The 21,909-nt window shown below is 42.0% G+C and overlaps 1 protein-coding gene across 1 annotated transcript in view; it reads right to left on the bottom strand.

Annotated features, from left to right (window-relative positions):
• Positions 1-21,909, bottom strand: part of pard3ba (par-3 family cell polarity regulator beta a) — a 120,165-nt gene that overhangs the window by 87,378 nt on the left and 10,878 nt on the right. The window contains exon 3 of the mRNA XM_030779013.1: positions 5,872-6,040. Coding sequence (XP_030634873.1) covers positions 5,872-6,040 — 169 coding nt within the window. The remainder of the gene's footprint in view (positions 1-5,871; positions 6,041-21,909) is intronic.

Raw genomic sequence — 21,909 nt, 5'->3', positions numbered from 1 at the left:
AGGATGCCTGTGGACCTGTAATTCTCTAACCATGGCATTCCTCTGGCAAGTCAGAGTCAAAAGGAATCTCAGCTCAACAACCAGAGAAACTGTCCAGAAAACATTCCATTCCTTTAACAACCAGACCACCATGGAACATTTTTAAAAAACCATCAAAGACACAAATACAAGGAACTTCTACTCACATGTTCTACAAACAAGTTGTTCTTAAGAGCTGATCCTGAAAAAGCTTTTCTGTTTCTTCACATAACCCTTGATCTTGATAAGAGATAAACTAAAGCTGATCTCAGATCAGATGATGGAGGAAATTCTACAGATGATCCACAGCCACAACTCTGTTTACCTCAGAAGTGTCAGTCATGTGTATGGACAGTTTCAGGAGATTCTGAATGAGATATGGTATGACAAAAAAAGCCCTCCGTTGTTTATTCAATCATGTTTAATGGATTAGAGCTCTGTGTGATATCTGTGGTCTGCTCATGTATTTGTCTACGTTCATAATAACTGACAAAACCCAGAAGAACTTGGTACCATTCTCCTCCAGTCGGCCACAAGAACGCTGTTCAAATCAACACGCTCACAAACTAGGAGACCCTATGCCGGTTTCTGTGTTTAGAAAACATTAGTCCAAGTCCAGGCTTAGTCCAAGTCCAAATTAGCCCTGTAATGATTGACTGTGGTGCCAGGAGGGAGGGGTAAGCCTTAAAGAGGTCAGACCTACCTGAGAAAGGCCTTGATTTGGACTTAGCCACAAGTATTGCGTGCTACTGCAGCTGGACAAATGAGCTAAGGGTGGGTCTTAAAAAAACCCTCCACTTTAAAAACCGGACGCCGTTGAACCACAAAACAACTTAAACAGGTACAACACTGATGTTCTGAATTTTTTAAATGAAGGGACGCTGAGGTGCTTCTGTAAAGCACATAATCCAAAAACAACTAATTGTGTATTAAATTCGTATAAAATTTCGAGGCAGAGAAATATACAGTAATGTAAGCTAATGAAAAGCGTTCTTATAGCGAGGAATTCCTTAAGGGCTATCCAACGTTCCGAGTCAATCAAAATATCCCAGATATGGATGTCTCAAAGCAAGTTTCCATTCTTATATAAGAATATTTTAGATAAGTCAAGGCTATCAGATAGGACACTCAACAGTGTTCTTTACAGATAAGCTCTCAGGGTTAACTGTGGTCAAGGTAAGACACTTTCAAGAGAGTCCTCTTCAGCTCTTGGTGAACTCTAGGAAAGGACGTAAACCTCTGACCTGGGTCAGGTGATGGTAACAAGGGAAATCCTCCTGACCTTTTGACCTTTCATGAGATGTGTCAGGAGGGAGAAAAGGGTCAAGTGTGCACATTCTTTTAGTCACAAGTCATTAGTTTTCTTCGAGAATCGAGGACCTTTCTTCAGCATCAGCGACAACATGAAAGAAAGAGGATGTGAAAGAGGAAAGGAGAGGATCAAGATATAGATTGTTGTGCGATTGTGTGTTTGTGTGCTCACTTGTTTTTGGGCTAACACATTTGGAAAGGAATGACTTTATTTTGATCTGGAGCTAAAGTCAGTGTCCCTCCAATTTCCTTCTTTATGTCCACATATGACATTTTCCTGTTGCAGGTGTGCACTAGGAGTGTGCATTCACCCGTGTGTGTGTGTGTGTGTGTGTGTGTGTGTGTGTGTGTGAGTGAGTGAGTGAGCAAGTGAGAGAGACAGAGGGAAACAGGCTAGAGTGAGGGAGTGAGTGTAAGAGAAACACAGGGAGCCAAAGTCTAATTTTCTCTTATTGGTAATCAATATTTCAATCAATCTCACACTTGTAGGGAGTGCCCTGCCTCAGGTGCTAGTTGGTGGAGATGATAACACGTCTTCTCCCGCGGTGCGGTGCTGGAGTAAAGGCCGATATGAGAGTACTGGTCAGTGATTGATGCTGTGTGTGTATGTGTGTGTGTGTGTGTGTGTGTGTGTGTGTGTGTGTGATGTGTGTGTGTGTGTGTGTACATCAGTATCCTGTGCACAAACTGAGCAGAGTCCAGCCAACTCCCCAGTCTGTCTTATTACAGCCTGTGGCACACAACCAGTCATCTCATTTAGTCGACTGAAACTGGGAGATGGCTTATCCCTCTTATTTCTTCTTTCTCTCCCTCTCTTTCCTTTTCACACACCACTGTTCAATACATCTGCACAGACGGTAGAGATAAACCTTTCATTTGATGGACATGTAAACACTTATGGTGAATACACACTGCTGTTTCTAACATTTGTCAACAGAGCCATATCACAAAGGCTCGGTCTCAGGATGATTTATGGTAATTATAGTGTTGTTTCAGCCATTTTTTTTAAATGAAATGGAACATATGACATTGGCTTAAAAGTGTTTTTTTTTTTTTCATTTCCACATGACATCATTAGTTCAACTGTCCATTCCCAGCCCTGGTCTTTCAAATGAACACATAAGATGATGGTTCTGTGATTTCCATTTATCCATAGGCCTATAAAACCAATGACTTTTTCTTTCTTTGTACTAAGCATGTATTTCTCAGTCTGTCCAGCTGTCAGAGGTCTGCTGTGAATCTGCTGTACTGTGTTGTGATGGACTTGGATTCTCACTAAACTCAATACAGTTCCCCTTCAGCTCAATGGGAGCCTCTAGTGTGAGACATCTGCAGACAAGCTGCATATAAAACATCCCAAAACTGCTTAAACCCTTAAATTTAATGACTTTATATAGGCTGGAACACACATAATAGAAAGGAAATGGCAATATACTTATTCAAACCAACATGATTTCCAGTTAAATCTATCTGAATGGGCTATTTCAGCGTTTATATTCACCTCAAGCTCACAAGATTCACTCAGCTGAGTGGAAATTTGGCTACTCTGCATTCGTTTCTAGATATTCAGGCGATAGATAGTCAGCTTTCCATGGGAAAACCATAAACACTCTTTATTGCCTTTTTTTTTTTATATATCAAAAGTCTACTAGAAATATTTCACCCAATGAAGGCCTACATTGTGTCTAAAGCTGCATTGATTTGCTCTAACCTTTTAACTCTTTCTGTTCTAATCGGGCAGACTGTGGGCAGATGTCTGTGTGTGCCTTACCACTCATCCTGTCCAAAATGACATTATGTCACAAAAGACACAGGTCAGCTGCATGCTGTACAATCCTCCTTTTCACCAATTCACTAATTATCAATTAAAAAGACAGAGGGGGACAAAAGGCCCATGCCCAAAGTAGTTTGGGGAGTCCCCTGGCACATGGTGAAACATGGGGACCGGATGGCACGGCTGCTGAGTGTTTTAGGGATTTTGGTGCTTAAAGCCAGTTGAGGCAACAGAGAAGTCACAAAAGGGGATCCTTATTGAATTAGTCTCACTGGGGAGAGGCCACCATGGGATCAGCTCTAACTTAATTAGTGTGTATGTGTGTGTGTGTGTGTGTGAGGGGCAGACTGTTGTGAGGCCACGGTGTAAATGGGTTTAAAAGGCAAATTCTGAATGGGTTCATGCTTGGCTGGACCTGAGGCTGACTCTTGAACTGAACAGGGCACATCAGTAATCCAGTTAAGGGTGACAGAGTGTGAGGGTTGGGGGGACGTGATATGAAGGAGGTGGCGGGTAGGTGAGGTGATCATGATGGTACGTTAGGCTGTTTCATGCGTGACGGGACAGAATTAAATCTATATGTCAGCGTGTTTATATATGTAGGCATGTAAAGGTTAAGATTTTATACTCTGTGTAAGGAGTCTCTAGCCATAGTCCATACTGTCTAGTGTGTGAGTGTGTGTGTGTGTCTGTCTGTCTGTGTGTGTGTTTGAGAGAGAGAGTGAATGTGAGTGTGTGTTTGTGTGTGTGAGAGACAGAATGTGAGTGTGTGTTTGTGAATATGAGTGTGTGTGTGTGTGTGTGTGTGTGTGTGTGTGTGTGAGTGTGTGTGTGTGTGTGTTAGTCTAAAGTCCATCTATAACCATTCTAGCTATGGTCTGAATACAGCTGGAGGTCACACTGGGGCAGCCAGCGTGTCTCTTGGTCAGTGGGAGGGATGACCATATGAGTGACAGTGGGAGGTGTCTGAACCGAAATAAAGGGGACAGAGCAGGCACAGGGCGGTCACTGGGTCACTGCATAAGCTAAAGAAAGATCTAGAGTCTTCAACAGAGCCAAGAACAAAAGCAAAGAGGGCAGGGGAAAAGGTTTAAGAGGCTGAGATGAGACAGCAAATGATTGACAACCGGTCAGGTGTCAATCACATGCCACAAAAGACAACGAAATGGAACATCTGCCACCATGTTAAAAAGACAACATGTAATATCTGATCAACACAAACAAACACACACCCTCGAAATTTAGAACTCCCTGCAATTCCAGATGGATCTGGTCCTGTTGTTTTTTTTTCCCCCCAGCAAGGAACTATATAAAAAAATTGGTCTGGAAAACAAGTTTGAGTGTCTGAGTAGTGGAGCGATTGGCTGGCTGTGTGAGGATGGTGTGACACTGTGTCTTGTCCCTGTGTGACTGCAGTAAATGAGAGAGGGGAAAAAAAGATGCCGCTGTGACGGAGCCTGCCTCTGTCGTGATGTTTAAATGAAGAGTGAAGGGGGAGGGATGGAGGGATGGGGAAAGCAGCCAGGCAGGCACTTTTGAAAAACCACATAGTCAGGCGGCAAATTACAGCCCCTGCCTCTCCGAAACACTGCCACCTTAATCATGCACCGCCGCTAAGTGAAAACTCGTGCAAACGCGCATGCACACACGCACACACACACACACACACACACACACACACCTTCTAATTAAACAAGTGCCATGCTGCAAGCCCCTCAGCTCCTGTTTGCCACTCTCTTTGTATAAAAGTTATATATTTTAACCTTTTGCAAAGAATCTCCATTAACTGAACATACACACACGCACACACACACACGCGCACACACACACACACACACACTCACAAATGCACACACAGATGTTTTCTCCATTTAGCATGTCTGTGGCCTGTAAGCTCAGACCGCTGGAAATGAGAGACATATGGGGCTTGTGGGAAACGTAGTGTTTGTTTAACCCTTACTGCACCTTACACAAGCAGATCAAATATGACTAACCCATCACCACCAGGGAGGCTACCTGAGAGATCAATAAATCAAGCCGTCATCGAAGAATGCAGCAGAACTATAAGGAGATAATCTGAGAAGTGAAAAGTAGAAAACAGAATGGACCTGTACACATTTATATTAGACGTCACATTACATATCTCCTCTGCAGTTGGCTTGTGTTGTTTGACTGACACTTTCATAAAGAGCTGACAGTTTAGCAGAGATGATAGATGCTGCGTCAAGGTCGGATGTGATATGGAATGGATGGGCTATATGGGAAGGAAATGGCACCGACTTTACCTGAGCTAGAATATCACCCAAAAGACACACACATGCACACACGCACGCACTCACACACACTTCCTTCATTAAAAAAAGAAAGAAAAGCATCCCTGTAAGCTTAGGTCTGGCTTAACAGTTGAAATGAAACTGAAGTAGTGCCTGTGTACAGGTGAAATCTAACTGAAAAGACTGTATTATGATAAGATGAATGGTGTACAATCTCACCCACAATGCACTGCTTCGAAAAACAAAGACATTCCCCATAACGGACGTCATGTTGAGAAAATGAATTCAAAACCTCAAACTAAGAAACTAAGCTGCCTGAACTGCATCTTAAATATTTCACACTGAACTATTTATTGGCACATATGCAACTGGCAGTCTGTGTGACTGTGCGTGTGACTGCGTGTGTGTGTGTGTGTGACTGCGTGTGTGTGTGTGTGTGTGAAGACCACTGCAGTGAAGACAAAAAGGACTCAGTAAAAGTGAAGCTGAGCATACTTGACAGCAGGGCTGAGGAGTTGACTTCTATCTCACTGCCCTGGTGTGGGTCAAGAGCTCTCAGCTCTGGTTCGTAGGGGTCAGGGCTGGAGTGGCCGGATGCAACACTGCCCCCTGGGCTCACCACTGCCCTCTGCTGGAGCTCCTCTTCCTCAAATACCGCGACGAGCTGCAAATAAACACACACACACACACAAATACACAAATACACAGACATGGAGTGAGGTTAGTAGATAAGTCAAATAACAAAAACTGAACATTTCTCAATACTGAGGTTAAATTAATCATCAAAACCCGCCTAACCAAAACACAGAAGTCCTCAATAAAAACAGAGACAAAAAAAAGACAGCATATTAACATTTTGTCTGTCACTTGAGACTATCTGATATAAGCTGTATTAGTAATATGAAAAAGAACATAAATGCCGTGTTGCATAGCTCTCAAAGCAAAATAAATAGTGGTTATGATAAATAAATAGTGGAATGTGTGTAAAAATCCTTGACATTTCAAACGTACTATTACCTCTGTTCTACTATACTGACGTAAGATAAAGCAACACAACAGAGTGGACAGAGTGGGCTGTTTATGTCCACCTTTGAATACATTGTTCTTTCACTTTCCAAATGAAAAGGTTTGGGAAAGTTCTACCAAAATTCAGCTCTACAGTTTCATAATAAGGGACATCCACAGACAGACAAAGGGACAGCTGACAGATAAGCACACACATGCACGCACGCACAAACACACACACACAAACAAAACTGCCAAATAAACAAACAAACAAACAAAAAAACAGAACAGAACTTGGTGAGAAATCAGCCAACTGAAGGACTGGTGAAAAATTCATGAGTCATTCTAGGAGAGGGCGACTTCTTGAATCAGAACACTGGCCATAATGAATAATGAATGCTCTCAAAATTCCTGTGATGGTAAATCAAGAGAGACTAGTTTCCATTCCTCTCTGACTCCTATGGTGAGGGTTATATTAGAGAGAGAGAAAGAAAGACAGACAGACAGACAGACAGACAGACAGACAGACAGATGGGGAGGGGTGTGTGTGGGGGGGGGGGGTAGGTGATGTGCAGGTGTGAAAAGACAGACAGAGGTTCTTTAGACATGCAGAGAGGTAAGCTCTCGTTGAATTTTCCTTAGGTCAATCTCAATTAGAGATTTTCTGGGCAGCCTAGATTTGTGCTCTGTATCAGTTCCAGTGAAAGACTGAAACAAACACATCACAGTAAGTCCTGGGTGTGTTAAACCAAACACCATCCAGTTTGACACTTAAGCTTTCAGACTCAGAGAATATGAAAGTAACACTATCAATAGTTGATGACGAAACATTCATTTATCATTTGTCAGTCGGGGAATTAAACGTTAATCATTTAAAAATATAAAATATTGACTGATTTCAGCTGTGAGTATGGATACAACGTCATTCAACTGTACACAGAAACACACACACGCGCATGCACACACACAGAACTAACACCTGGATGAGAGAAACACAAATTTACACAGGTGTTGCAGAGTTTGGGTGTGCCCATCGCCATAGCAATGGCAACTGTGTTAGGTTGACTGTGTTAATTATAATAACCCAGATACCACACTGATCTGTAAAACACAGACTGTGAAAACAGAATAACAGGTGTGTGTAAATTTGTATATCTGTGTGTGTGTGTGTGTGTGTGTGTGTGTGTGTTGGGCATCAATGGTCAAATTAAATCTGACAAGGGAATCAGAACCTGTCAAACACAATGACACGGATGCCTTCAATGAGATGGGAATGGGGGGACAGGGCGGTAATATGAGAGGCAGAGCGAGGGACAGAGGGATGAAGAGAGGGAGAGAGAGATGGAGAGAGGGAGAGAAAGGGAGAGAGAGAGAGAGAGAGAGAGAGAGAGAGGCTAACCATCTCAGGTTTGGCAGGTTGACAAATAGTCATAAAAAGCTGGCCCTAACTGATGAATTCATTTCTCTGCCTCTAATAAATTACTGCTTTCTCTCGCTCTCTCTCGCTCTCTCTCTCTCTCTCTCTCTCTCTCTCTCTCTCCGATGTTCCGCTTTCCAATCACGTCAAACTGTTGGCAATGGAAACGACTGCTTAATGAAAGACAAAAAAAGGCGACAGAATATCAGAACAGGTGGTACAGAAGACACACAGCTAAAGAATGAGGAGGTGAAGAGAGAAGCTCTACATTAGATCATCTGCATCACTAACTTTTTTTTTCTCTTTTTTAGAAAACAATAACCAGTGACGTGGGATTGGAAAACATCATCAATCACGCTAGAAGCATTGCCTCTCTCTGGTGCTTTAGATTGCGTGGGACAACATTGTCTTCTGCACCAGACCTAGAGGAAATTGTCCAAATCAGGTGTGACGCATGCCAGGAGGCTCCCACTGCACCCTGGGAGAGTGTGTGTTCCCCCCCACACAGTGCCAAAATCACAAAATAAGAAATGAGTTTGATCAAAAAGTTGAGAAACAAAATCATCCCGAGTTTGAGCAATAAATGCTAAATAGATAAACGAATAAACACATTAATAAATAATAATACTGATAATAATACTGCATAATGTTAGAGAATGCTTCAACATTCTTTTGATTACTTTGATTTTCCTTTCGGTTTCCCTCTATCATATAAATCTGTTTTATTTTCTTATCATTAAACTTTTCAGCTATTAGAGTTGCCACTGATGTGCTTTCTGTTCTCTTCTCCTTAGCTTTTTGTTTTCCTACAATTTTCTGTATTGTTTGACTTTGAGTAACCTGTTATTTTTCTAATTTACTTAATTAGCTAACAGTCTTGTTTAGTTGGATGGTTCTGAATTTTGCTTGTTGAAAACGCTTTGGCAATAATGGATCATAAATATCTGTGCCAGGAGAGTGCTGCAGAGTGGGATGAATTGGACTAAGTTTGATTGGATTGGATTGGACTGATGGATGGATGAATGCCTATCCCCCCTCCCTTTCTGTCAGTGTCCAAACTCTTGCTTCTCTTTCACAAGACCAAGAAAAAGAAAAAGGTTGGATGTTTACGGTTCTAGAGCAGCCTTTGTGGTGCAGGCACACAGCCTTGTGTGTTACTGCTGCTCCTGTGACATGAAAATGTGTCTCAGAGCAGTCTGTTCTTCACAGCTCTGAATGACTACATGCCTCCAGCACACAACACACACACACATATATATGTATACAGACACACACACACGTGTATGACGCCTTGCAGCTTTGGCATGTGACAAATTAGTAAACGCAGAGATCAATTAAGCAATAAACCAAATCAATAAATCAATTTGGATTGCTAGCGCATTAAACAGAAAAACTTTAATTACACATACACACACACACACACAAAAATTAACAAAAACACACATGCACGTGCACTTCATAATCCCCACATATCTGGTAAAAAAACAAAAAAAAAAACAAAAGAAGTTACAAATACAGACAGACCAAGTGAATTACTCAGATTATATGGCAGAGGCCAGTATCCATGGACACACAGTCTCTCACATCCCAGGACAGATATCACACAATAGTAAAGACAGTACTGAGACCACATGCGCGGTACTACGTGTGTGTGTGTGTGTATGTGTGTGTGTGTGTGTGTGTCTGTGCGTGTGTTAATAATACATTAGAGACATATTTCAAAATGAAGTGCCTGAGACTACACTGAGCGCCTGTTTTTCTCTGAAGTGACCATAATCTTATTTTAGTGCCAACACTCAAAAGAAAACTCACTTACCGTAGTTACATACACGAAATGTGCAGGCAACTGCATGGACTTTTGTGTTGGCTCAATTATTCTAGAAATTACCATAGATAATAGAATGGAGAGAACCAACTGTCACCTTTAGACAAAGACTTTCCTTTTTTCTGGCAAAACAAAACTCAAACAATGGATAGCCTTTGACTGTAAATGATGATTGACAGAGATAATAAACAAGCCTAGTCAGACACAGCTGCTTTTACAGACTCTTCAAATGTCACACCCCGGCCTTTCAAAATATACACATACCTGCAAGAGAGCTTTTCTGCATTTTATTAGGCTTAGTTATTAGTCGCAGTATTTTAGTGGAAGCAGATTCATAACCATAGCAACAGTAATTTACGGTAAAGTGCTGTGTAAATTTCAGCTAAAATGTCAATGCTATATACGGTGGAAACACTTCAACAAATCAGCCCAGAGACTGCACAGTAGACAGACACTGACTTAATGCCCCATTTGTGTAGTCAGTGCTGCGCTACGAAAACAGGCTAGGTTATGTAATTCTCTAGAGTGCAACAAAGCAACGACTACTGATGAAACGAACAGGCAAAGGCAAACGTGTCTCTCCACCAGTGCCTGCACCACCCAAAAACTGTGTGACAAGACAACTGAGTCAGAGGAGCTCAGGGACAAAACTAGGATTGAGAGACAAGGGAGAGAGAGAGACAGTGTGAGACAGACAGTGTGACACAGACAAACAGTGTGTGTGTGTGTGTGTGTGTGTGTGTGTGTGTGTGTGTGTGTATGTGTGTGTGTGTGTGCGTGTGTGAGTGAGTGAGTGAGTGAGTGAGTGAGAGAGCATAGATAGAGAGAGAGAGAGAGAGAGAGAGAGAGAGAGAGAGCATAGATAGACAGACAGACAGACAAGACAGAAAAAGAGGAGCAGATAAAGAGATCAAGAGAAACAGAGATAGAACACAGATGGAGGGAGAGAGAGAAAAAAGGAACACAGAAAGTCATCAACATTGCACAAATGTAGAAACCAGAAGTCAGAAGTTTGTCCAAAGTAAACAGGTTTGCTTTGGCACAGATAGTAAAGCGTGTGTGAAAGCTGCTTGTGTGTGAAACACACACTTGCCTCCTGCAGCAGTCAGGCAGTGGAATCAGTATTCAGAGGCACAGGTATGATGGCCTGGCCTCTCTTAGCCCAGACACTGATGCAGGTCTGAGGAAACACAGTGTCAAAGCGTGCTTGAAAAATGTGACCCTCTCCTCTAATCTCCACTCCTCCACTAGCATGGTAATGAGAGCTGTTGTTTGTTGTCCTGTAAATCCAGACAGCAAATCAGAGAGTGCTCCAGGCAGCACGAAAGAGAGAGAGAGAGAGAGAGAGAGAGAGAGAGAGAAAGAGAGAGAGATAAAGAGAGGGAGTGAGAGAGAGGGAGAGAGGGAGTGAGAGAGAGGGAGAGATTCCGTGTGTTGGTCTACGGCTGAGCAGTCACCCCTTTTTTTGTCATCTTTATGGTGATGACTGTGATAATGAAATGAGAGTGAAGTTAAGGGGGGAACCGATGTAAGAGGAAAAACAGAAAGTTGAATTGTATACACTGTGTGTGTGTGTGTGTGTGTGTGTATGTGAGAGAGAGAGAGAGAGAGAGAAAAAGAGAGTGTGTGGATGTGATGACCTTCCTAAATGCTTTTTGTGTGTGTATGTCTCTGCACATATGTAGGAGAGCACAAGCATGTGGAAGTTATGTGAATAGCATACGTAAAGGATAACAGAAACATTAGCTGTTTTTAATCAGAACTGTTTTCTGTCACTGTTCATCCTTATCTGCTTAATATTACAGTGTGATTTTCATATTTTGGCAGTATTACCAAAAGGCAAGTCTACAAAGCAAACTGAACTGAACTGAATATTGAGTGTATACATGTGCATGTTTGTGTTTGCGTGTGTGTTTGCGTATTTGTATGCGTGTGTGTGTGTGTGTGTGTGTGAGTGTGAGTGTGAGTGTGAGAGCTCAGCATGAAATCTATTGGTGTGTATGTGCATGTGTGTGTGTGCGCATGTTGGTCCAGGTTCACACACACAGCTCAGATGAACATCCAAACACAACAGTGTGTTTGCTTTCCAAATACACTAAGCTGTAGTGAAGGCAGCCTGATCCTGTGTGAACAGAGCAGCAGGTCACAGCTGATTCACAGCCCGTAGAGAAATCCGAACTTCACTGTACCCCCGCCCCAGCCCAGCATCCCTCCACCCCACAGGCTAAAAAGGGCCTTCAGCACATACACATACACTCTCTCTTCAGTAATTCACACTTTCAACCAGCACATTCCCTCTCTCAGTCTTTCTCTCTCGCTCTCAACCATGGAGAGATCACAAAACAATGTAATGTGTTCCTATGAAAAAAGAAAAAAAAACCCTGGACCACTGACTGGGTGCAGACTAAGAGCTCCACCTAGCACTCTACAACAGTACCACACACACACACACACACACACACACACACACACCTCAATCCCCTCACCCTCTCTCTCCTCATCTGTAAACAGGTTGTATCAACAGAATTTGTGGGTCTGTTCATGTATACAGCAGCATAAGTGGAAGCTCTCTTATATGCATGCTCAAACACACACACACAAACACACAGAGCAGGCGAATTTAAGGAATGTTAATGTAGTGATGTTTAAATAAATGGGGAAATGACAGAGATTATCAGAGAGACCCCAGATTAATCTGAGATTAACATCAGTGTGTATCTTTAATAACACCTCCAGATGTGTGAGATTACCTCTGAGTAACATATACCTGGCAGCCAGAATACCACATCTAAAGTAAACACACACACACACACACACACACACACACACACACACACACGCGCGCGCGCTCGCATACATATACAGACTATCATAAACATTAAAATCTTTCCGTAAGAAAAGAATCAATGGTTAATCAGATATCGAATCTGTGATGCTGCTCTAAACTAAAATGTATGAAACCCACCATTTTACAGATTTCATTCTCTCCTTCTCTCTCTCTCTCTTTCTCTCTCTCTCTCACACACACGCACGCACGCGCACACACACACACACGCATGCACACACATACACACGCGCACACGCGCACACACACACACACACACACACACCCGTCTTTAATTATTTTCTTAAAGAATGACTGAAAGTGCTGTGAATGGGCTCAGGAAATGAAGCACCTCGCTCAGTCCCTTTGAAGAGAACACAGGGCTGACCTCCACTAATTAAATACACCTGCCTGTGTGTCCATGTATATGTGTGTGTATGTGTGTGAGCTACGTCTGTATTTTCCTTTCATACATCACAGGCTTAGGCTGAAAAGTTGTAATAACATTGTGATAAAGAACAGATAATGAGACAAAATGGAGGGATAAAATGGATGACCCGAATAAGACCACCTCTAAAACCACCTGGTCACTGCTTCATCTTCAACATTTTCCTCTGTTCCCTGTTTCTTATCTCCCACTCCAAAACACACACACACAAGCACACGCATACACGCACACATAGTGACTGCTGCATAACACTGTCTCTAACAGAGTTTTGGAAAATGTGTGAATCTAATCTCATAATATGGCAAATCAGTCCGTGTGTTTGTCAATCGGTGGGTGTTTTTGAACTCACTTCACACAAGATGTGTGTCCTGCAGGTCAAACGAGTAGTACCCTGTTGAATGTTGCAAGACATTACAAGACATGACACTATGAAACTAACAAATCAAACAAAGAGCTAATGAAGCTGAAATAATGAGAGGATAGAATCAACACAGAAAAGCAAGCAAAACAGAGAAAACACAAAGAGCCTAAAAGACAGAAGAAAATATGACCAGTGAGAAAGGACAGGAAAAAAAGGCAGACTGAAAAAGTGTGGGGGGGGGGGGGGGAAAGTGAGCCGTGAGCTTGAAAAAAAAAACGAAAAAAAAAAAAAAACCCTGAATCACAAAGGCAAAAGGAGAAGAAGAAAGGAAGAGGCGGGGAAGTCAGGGGGAAAATGGTTAGAGGCAACACTCCACAGGTAAGCAGGTCTCCAGACTCCCCTCCCCGTTAATCACTCCTTCCATAAAGGCAGCAAAGCCCGCAGGGGGAGAGAGAGAGAGAGAGAGAGAGAGAGAGATGGAGAGGTGGATGGTGAGCGGAAGGAGGTGAGGGTTGGTGGGGAGGACGGGGGGTGGGGTTGAAGACAGCAGTTGGCATGAACCTTTACGCAAGAGTGAAAATAATAGAGGGGGGAAAGGGGTGACAGAGAGAGAGAAATGGAGGGATGCATGGACTGAAAAAAGAATGGATGGATGGATGGAGTGAAAGACACACGAAGGAGGGAGTGTTTGAGGACGTTAAGAGGGGAGCAGCTGGCGTGGGTCCAGAGGGGGGTGGGGGGGGGGTGTCTAATTATGAGTCTGTAGGAGGGTAGAGAGGGAAAGGGAGGGGGCAGTAGGTGTGTGAAGTGAAAACAGTGTTGCAGTAACTGATGTGTTTGTGTGGTGAATGTGATAAATGTGCACAGGGCTTTGTAATGCATGCTGGGTGCTGGATATATACGAGACAGCAGAACCCCCTGGGCCCGAGTGTGTTTTCTCTGTGCACTCGTGTGTGTGTGTGTGTGTGTGTGTGTGTAAGATTAATGGTGAATTTACCCTTTCTCTTTATGACTGCTTATAAATAATAATAGGCCTTGTCATGTAGCAGCGAGGCCAGCGCTACTCCAGCTGCCTTTTACAGGAACCTCCACTAAATCACGTGTGTGTGTGTGTGTGTGTGTGTGACTGTAAATTTCAAGGTGCAAATCTAATTGTGTCTTGGTTTAGTTATGGGTGATTTTTCACATGCTTGTGTTTCTGTGTGTATTCGTTAGAGTATATGCCAGAGCATGGCTTGTGAGCACTGTTGTACGTGCGTACACACACATACAGAGAGAGAGAGAGAGAGAGAGAGAGAGAGAGAGAGAGACTGTGGAAAACACATTTACTAATTAAAAACATCTTCACTGGTTGCAATGAAGATTTTAAATTGCTGCCAGTGTGTGTATGTGGTCAGATTTTCCCACTCGGGCGGACAACAGTAAACAGTGAGAGACACACAGAGCAGGTGGTCTCTGAGTGACTCAGCTTCATGAGCTCTGGGGAGGTGGGCTTCTGTTTTGCTTCGTTTCACGCCGACTGCTGTTAAATCTGTCTTCTAAAAGTGCACTGGAAAAAAAAGCAAACTGGAGGAGTCTGCCAACTCTGGGCTGGATGTATGTGTTGAACTTCCATTATTGGTGGAAACAGGTAGCACAACCTGTGGAGTTTCAATAAGCACTGGAGAGCTTAGACAAGCATTGGCCAGTGCTGACTAGCCTCAGATGGTTCTCGTTTGGATATTTCTGATGAAATACTGAGACTAACAAAAAACGTAAATGTTAAGACTCCATGCAAATATGCTTGAAATCTTGGCCACACACACACACACACGCGCGCACACACACAGTAAATCAACATGGACCCAAGGTGTAACGGTGACAATTGCTCTCACGGCTACAAGCATTTGTCTTCATCTCAGACAAACTCCAGAGAGACTGTGAAAGATCCTGGTAAGTGCAACAAGGTCCTGCTCTCAGTAATTCTTCTTACTCTGTCTCATGACTGACTGTCACACACACACACACACACAACCCACACACAAAGGGTGTCATACAGGGTGACAGGGTGGGTGGCTTATGAACTTGCTCAGTTGTTAGTGGAATCAGTGAAGCCTGTAAATTTCTTGGTTTCTGGGGAGTTACCATGGCGACGGACACTAATCTTTAGCACTTCACTCCTGACAGGCTGCTCTGTGTTAGGGGAAAGACCATTCAAATGTCAAGATTGTCATCCATTAGCGACATTCTCGAGACTCCGTTTTTTAAAAAGGAAAGATGTTCATTTTCTAAACTTCAGAAAGTGCTCCACAACGGCGGAAACCCGTGATCCATGACACCACAACCGGCGACAAAGAAACACACAAGTACAAGCACAAACACAGCGAAATCTGTTTCAGATCAGCTGACCCTGAACATTTCATCTCTACAGTGCTGGAAGCAACACGTTTCAACTATGTTTGTGTGTGTGTGTGTGTGTGTGTGTGTGTGTGTGTGTGTGTGTGTGTGTGTGTGCGTGGGGTTCAATATCGTATAATGAAATATGTGCTTCAGGAGAAGAACAAAGGGAATGAAATGAGTGAGTGAGAATGAAAGAGTGCAGGTTATATGGATATATTTCAGAGTTGAGAGCTCTAATCACGCGTCTTGTAGGGTTTAACGAGGCAGAAACTACCAGAATCTGCTCTTTAGACAGGGTCAGGCAGCGCTTTGAAGCAAGTTCATGGATCTAAATCTAACTTGTTTTCTTTGTCTGGGTACCCATGACTTCTCTTCTCCAATTTGCATCTTTTTTCTTTTATATAACTGTTTCACTGGGTTTGGCCTATTGTCTACCCCACCTTGGCTTCAGAGCATGAGAGTGGCTCAAGAGGGAGAGAGAGAGAAAAGAAGGAAACAAGCACAAGCACCAACAAGTGCATCCTATTCCACATTCCAGCCAGTGTGCAAATATCTAGTGTGGAAACAGTGACCAATGACACGAAAAATATTCTTTTTACTGGAAGATGTGGTGTGTTTGTCACATGACCGAATAAACAGCTTCAAGAATATAAAAGGAATATCCTAACAATGAACAAATTATAAAGTCAAATTCAAATTCCGCACGCATGCTCGCACACACACAGTTTTTTTTAAGATTAGATATCCAACACTGACATATGAACTCACTTCTGCTGAAATGGGGGAAATGTCTAATTAAAGTTCATTGAGGCTTCAAAATCTCTTCTGACAAAGTGCCGCTCGCATTTTAGGAGCGGAGGAGTTTTAAGAGAGCTATTCAGACGCTTTAACATCTAATTGTGAAAACGCCATTCGCTGAGACAATTAATTAGTAAGGCCGGTGCCTGTGGAAATTGATAATTATAATAATGATGACAGTGCTGATTGCTGATTGGTGGAGGCAGTGCGGACCCAGGTGCATCTTACGGGGATTTTAATTGTGGTTGAGTGAGTGTGAGGCATGTGGCACCACACATTTCATTGGTTCATACTCTGCTCTGATTAACTCCATAACCTTACGTTTAGATGCTGCCCCTGTCCATCAGATTATTAGTTGATGCCTGTGACTAATTGGTGATGGAAAGTGTTAACACAGTAGAGCAGAGGGAGGGAAAGACTGAGAAAGTGCCGATCAGTGTCATTAACAAGCTATAGTGGTCATGGAGTTTCTGGTCATCGTCAGTTGTTCTGACCGCACGGTCTAACATAAACCACAGGCTCCGTTCCCACAGCTGTAAGTACCTACAGTTCCAACACTGATGAAATACTGTCCTCTGCTAATACACTCGCTGTGACGATGAAGACTGTCACACAGAGCAAACGGTTAAAACTTTGGAGAGGAGGAGAAACTGATAAGGGAATGGAAGTAATGTGAGTGATTCTTCAGGAGCCTTAATCAACATTATTCATTACGTGAAGCAGTGATAAAATTGTATGAGAAAGTATCTACGAAGGTACTAACTGACGCAGAATTATGATTTGGTGAAAAATGTTTTTCATTGGCCTGATGAGCAGATGGTTTTGTCTTTCCGGCTGGTTGAGCTCGGTGAAGCCCAGTATAACAGCCTTACTGTAATTATTCCTGTCTGCTAATTTATTACAGTTTGATTAATTATGAAGAAATAACACACTATTTTACTTAAACTGCATACTGAATCTAAAGAAAGAGGGGGGGGGGGGCGCGTTTGGGATACTGATGGTTGTTTATGCCAAAGAACAATCTAAATGGTTCCACTTCTTACCACTAATAGAAGATGTTGATATCATCTACAGCACCCTGAAAAATCAGCATGATTTTGACTTTACTATTGTAATGGTATGTCACACGTTACAGTAGTGTCATGACATGGCAATAATAACAAATGTCACAGCATTCCATGGTGAAATGTATATGGTTGGCCTCAAAGAGAGAAGGGAAGCAGAAAGAGAAGAAGAGTAGAAGAGAGAAAGAAGAGCACATGTCTAGTAGATTATAAAGTCATCAGTGTTCAAGCCCTGGAGCTTATCAAATCAAAGCTCAAGTAGTCAAGGACATGCACTGGTCATCAAGTATGAGCCATTACTGTCAGCACTGGGCTAATGGAACAATCAAACACAACAGAGCTGTCGAACCAAGCAAATACCCCATGCTGCCACAAACCTAATATTTCTCTCATTTCTGTTTCTATTTCAGGATGTTTACTCATAAAGAAGAAGTAGCAGTGACTGGGAGGCAGAGAGATAGAGAGAGATAGATGGATAGATAAATAATCTGATCTGAGGAGAGGAATGAAAGACATTAGCAGTGCTTGGAGGAGAGAAGGAGACACTATATCCATCTCTGGCTCATTTATTCCAGTAGGTGATGAATGAATAATAAGGACACAGGTGGGGGAAAAGTATACTCAGGACATGATGAAATGCATGTAAGATTTTTTTTTTTTTTAAACTAAAAGTGTTTTATCAGAGAGTTATGTTTCTCACAGATCCAAAGACGTAACAAAAGAGTAGAAAGTTTAACCTCAACAAAAAAAAAAGCATTTAAATCAAAGTCTAAAAAAGTCTAAAAAACTGAACATATTATCAACTATGCCTAGATGAGCTAGGTTAGTTAAGAGGGTATCACAAATCTTCACTGTGATGACAAGCTTAATACAGTCAATTAGTCCCTTAAAGCCTGAGGATTAAGTGAAATCTTATATCAAGAACAAAAGGACCAGAATTACAAAGAAATTTCGCATCATAATCTGCAGTCATCGTCACCGTTGGGGTTTGTCTATCAAATCAACACAGCAGAAAATGGTGTACGTGGGGGTTGGGATCAGTAAAATCTACAGCCTTGCAGTGAAATGGGAAAAAGGATAAAGGTTTGAAGCAAATAATGAACAGCACTGATTACCTGATTACAGAACAGCCCTCTCTGTCGAGAGGCAGAGAGAGAGAGAGAGAGAGAGAGAGAGAGAGAGAGAGAGAGAGAGAGAGAGAGAGAGAGAGAGAGAGACAAAGAGAGGGAGAGAGAGTGTTTGTGATACACCACACACTGAGGAACAGCACGTTCCCATCAATAGCATGGTCATATCAACTGGCTTTGTTCTCATGGTTCAGACATAACCTCCCATTTGGGGAAATGCACAGTGAAAGGGAGGAGAGGAGAAAAATACATGGAAATGAGAGTGAATAATGCATAGCTCCTCATAGGAGTCTACGTTCGCACCATAGTCCTATTCTTTTTCTCTCTTATCAGCATTATCTAAATGAAGTCCACAACCATGCCACTGGCTACACAGTGAGGGAAGGGGGGGGGGGGGGGGGGGGGGACTTACAAACTCATCATTATTGTATCCTCTGAGATATCTCCATTCAAATTGGGCTAAATAGCAATTGTAATAAATTCTTTTGATATTGACTGTTTTAGAAATTCTCTTCATGTGAAAAAAAGATAGAAGTGACCTAATCAGCACAATGTTTCCAATTCTCAATGAAGACAATCACTTGCTATGTAATGATTTAACTACATAGTTGCATGTGAAAAGTTTTCAAATTAATGGTTTAACAAAAGATTACGTGTACATGTGAAGCACAGCCAAACTCACAACATATCAGGGCAAATTTAATAAATTACAAACAAGTTTTGATTCAACAAGTTCCAAAACATCCATACACATAAGGCTATTACACACAAGTTCCTCAGGCTCAGGAAAAGCTGCCTATAGCCACAAATACAATTCTGTTGATTCAAATTAGGACATAATTAATCACCATGGTGTGACTCCAAATTAAAAAAAAAAAAAAAAGTCGGCATGGTACTATTCAGGACTTTTAAATAGACCAATCAGATGGTTCATCATTACCCGATTCATACATTTCTGCATGTGAAATGCAATCCGCTCTATGCTAGTCTTGTATTAGCGGAACAACGGCTGAATGCTAACAATGCCAGCCAATCAGCAGATCCGTAGTACTTCAGTATTCCTTCACCTTCCGCAATCAGTCACCATTCAGAGAACTTTCATCATCTCACTCAACTGCCAATGCCTCGCTAAATTGCAATTATTGACTCACATAGCTAGCACGCTAACGCACTTGTGAGCAAGAATTTGAGACGGTGAGATCAGAGAGCCTCTGAGGGATTTCAGAGTTCGTCTTCAAACGATGGTTTTGAGGACCTCTGTATTCATTAGGATCCTTTGATGAGAGTTTTAAATGATCTCAATTACACATAAACCTTTTCAAGCACCAACGTTAACAGTATCACAATCTTTCCATCAAACTATAATGAGCTATTCAAATTTGGCTAATTAGCATTTGCCATGCATTATTTATATAGCAAGAGGTTACCGGGATGACCACAATGAGCCAAGGCCTCTAAAGTGAGTGGGGGGAAAAAAATCTATTAAAAAAAAAAAAATAGGCCAACTTATGAAAGGAATCAGCTGCAAATTCATGGTGTAATTTGCATATGCTAAACAAAATTAAGCCCGATATTGGCTTTAAAGCTGGCAAATTAAAAGGCAAATTAGTAGAGGTGGAAGGAACCATTAGGTCGCTTTTTATTAAATTTCCCATGAAATTAGATTTTTAATTCAAAATTTTCCATCTATGGGATGATGTTTTTGCCTTCAGACATCAGATGCAGTTAGGAAAGCATCTCTTTAACTGTGTGACAAACAGCTCTCCAACTATAAAGCGCCCCTCCAACTCAAAGGACAAAAACACAATTATTTCTGACAAATTAATAAGACTAGCTGGCTATGAGTCAATTTGGGATCTTTCAATCAAATCCAAAACAGAATAATTACAACAGTGGAGGATTCTGAATCGAAGGTTAATGCAAGCTGCCCATGTACCTACCCACTGCCATACATTTGCCACTTATGAACACACATTTATTTATGTAGACAGAACTGTATAAGTGTATAAATGGTAGTTTGGTTGTGAGCTGGTTTATCAGAAAATTTTGCTTCATTTCTGAAACACCTCCTGTTAACATGAGTTGAGTTGTGCTGTAATACTTTGTATTGCAGAAATAATAAGTGTGGTAAGTTTCCGTGGGAACTAGCTTGTGTTACATTTATGAAGAACACAGAACTAAAGTATAATAACACTGATCAATGGCATATCAAAAGAGCATTGTACAAAGCAAAACTTTACCACAGACAAAGCCATGTGAACTCCAGGCGGCTTTGTTTTTTAGTTACATTCTGTAACAGTTTTTGCTCTCAGGCTCCGGCTCCATTTAAGTACATTAACAGGCAGCAAAAATGTATCACTTTGTAAATTTGAGCACAGCAGGTTGTGTATTTTTCCTTTCTTCTTCTTCTTTTTTTTTTTTTTTTTTAGTTTGTTTTGATACTTTTATGATGCAGACAGTTCCTACTTTTGGAGTTTTATGAAATAAGATTCTGAAGGTATTACGAAAACAAAACCATTTCTACATGTGGGTGGTCACAGGGAGTTCTGGATGGTTTAAGGGGATTCAGCTAACTCTTTGAGGTCACATACTGTACATATAGTGTGGTTGTGTTTGATCAAAGAGTCTGACACATATTACAAAACAGTTTGTCAGTGAGCTCTGAGCAATACACTTGGTGAAAAAAAAAAAAAAAAACCTCTATTGACCATTCAACATTCTTGTCACTTGTATGGTGACGTGTATGGTGAAAAAGAAGAAAGGAATCAAGAACAAACTAAGCTTACTTCATTGCCTGGTTTGCATTTAGTGACACATCCATTGAATTAATTCAGCCCAATAAAACAATGACAAATGTCTCACACCACATAAAACTTAAACACATAAAAAGAAAGAAAGTCTTAGGCCACAGAGAGAGGTGAAAACCCTCACTACTCTTGGTCAACTGATAACCTGTCTTCACGCCCTCACCGAGGTGTCCCGTTACAGCCACGATGAGGGCTGGACTGACAGCACTGTGAAACGGGCGCATAAGGTCCATGGAGGTACAGGGCCACGTTAATGACGGTGAGGAGCAGGGAATGACAGGCCTATGTGGGTATGTAGAGGAGGTCGAGAGGAGGTCAATGTGGTTCTCACACCGGTAAAGTGCTCTCCCAGGGTTCCCGTTATCACGGGCCAGAGCTGGAGCTTTAGATAATTCACTGTGTCCCTGTGGGCTTCTGAAGTCACTCAGACACACTTCACACATCACCATTCATCAGGAGCCAGGCCTGATTATGGGCA

The sequence above is a fragment of the Chanos chanos genome, chromosome 7 (genome assembly GCF_902362185.1).
Source record: "Chanos chanos chromosome 7, fChaCha1.1, whole genome shotgun sequence".
NCBI classification, from domain to species: Eukaryota; Metazoa; Chordata; class Actinopteri; order Gonorynchiformes; family Chanidae; genus Chanos; species Chanos chanos.
This window is presented reverse-complemented; position numbering and strand designations above follow the sequence as displayed.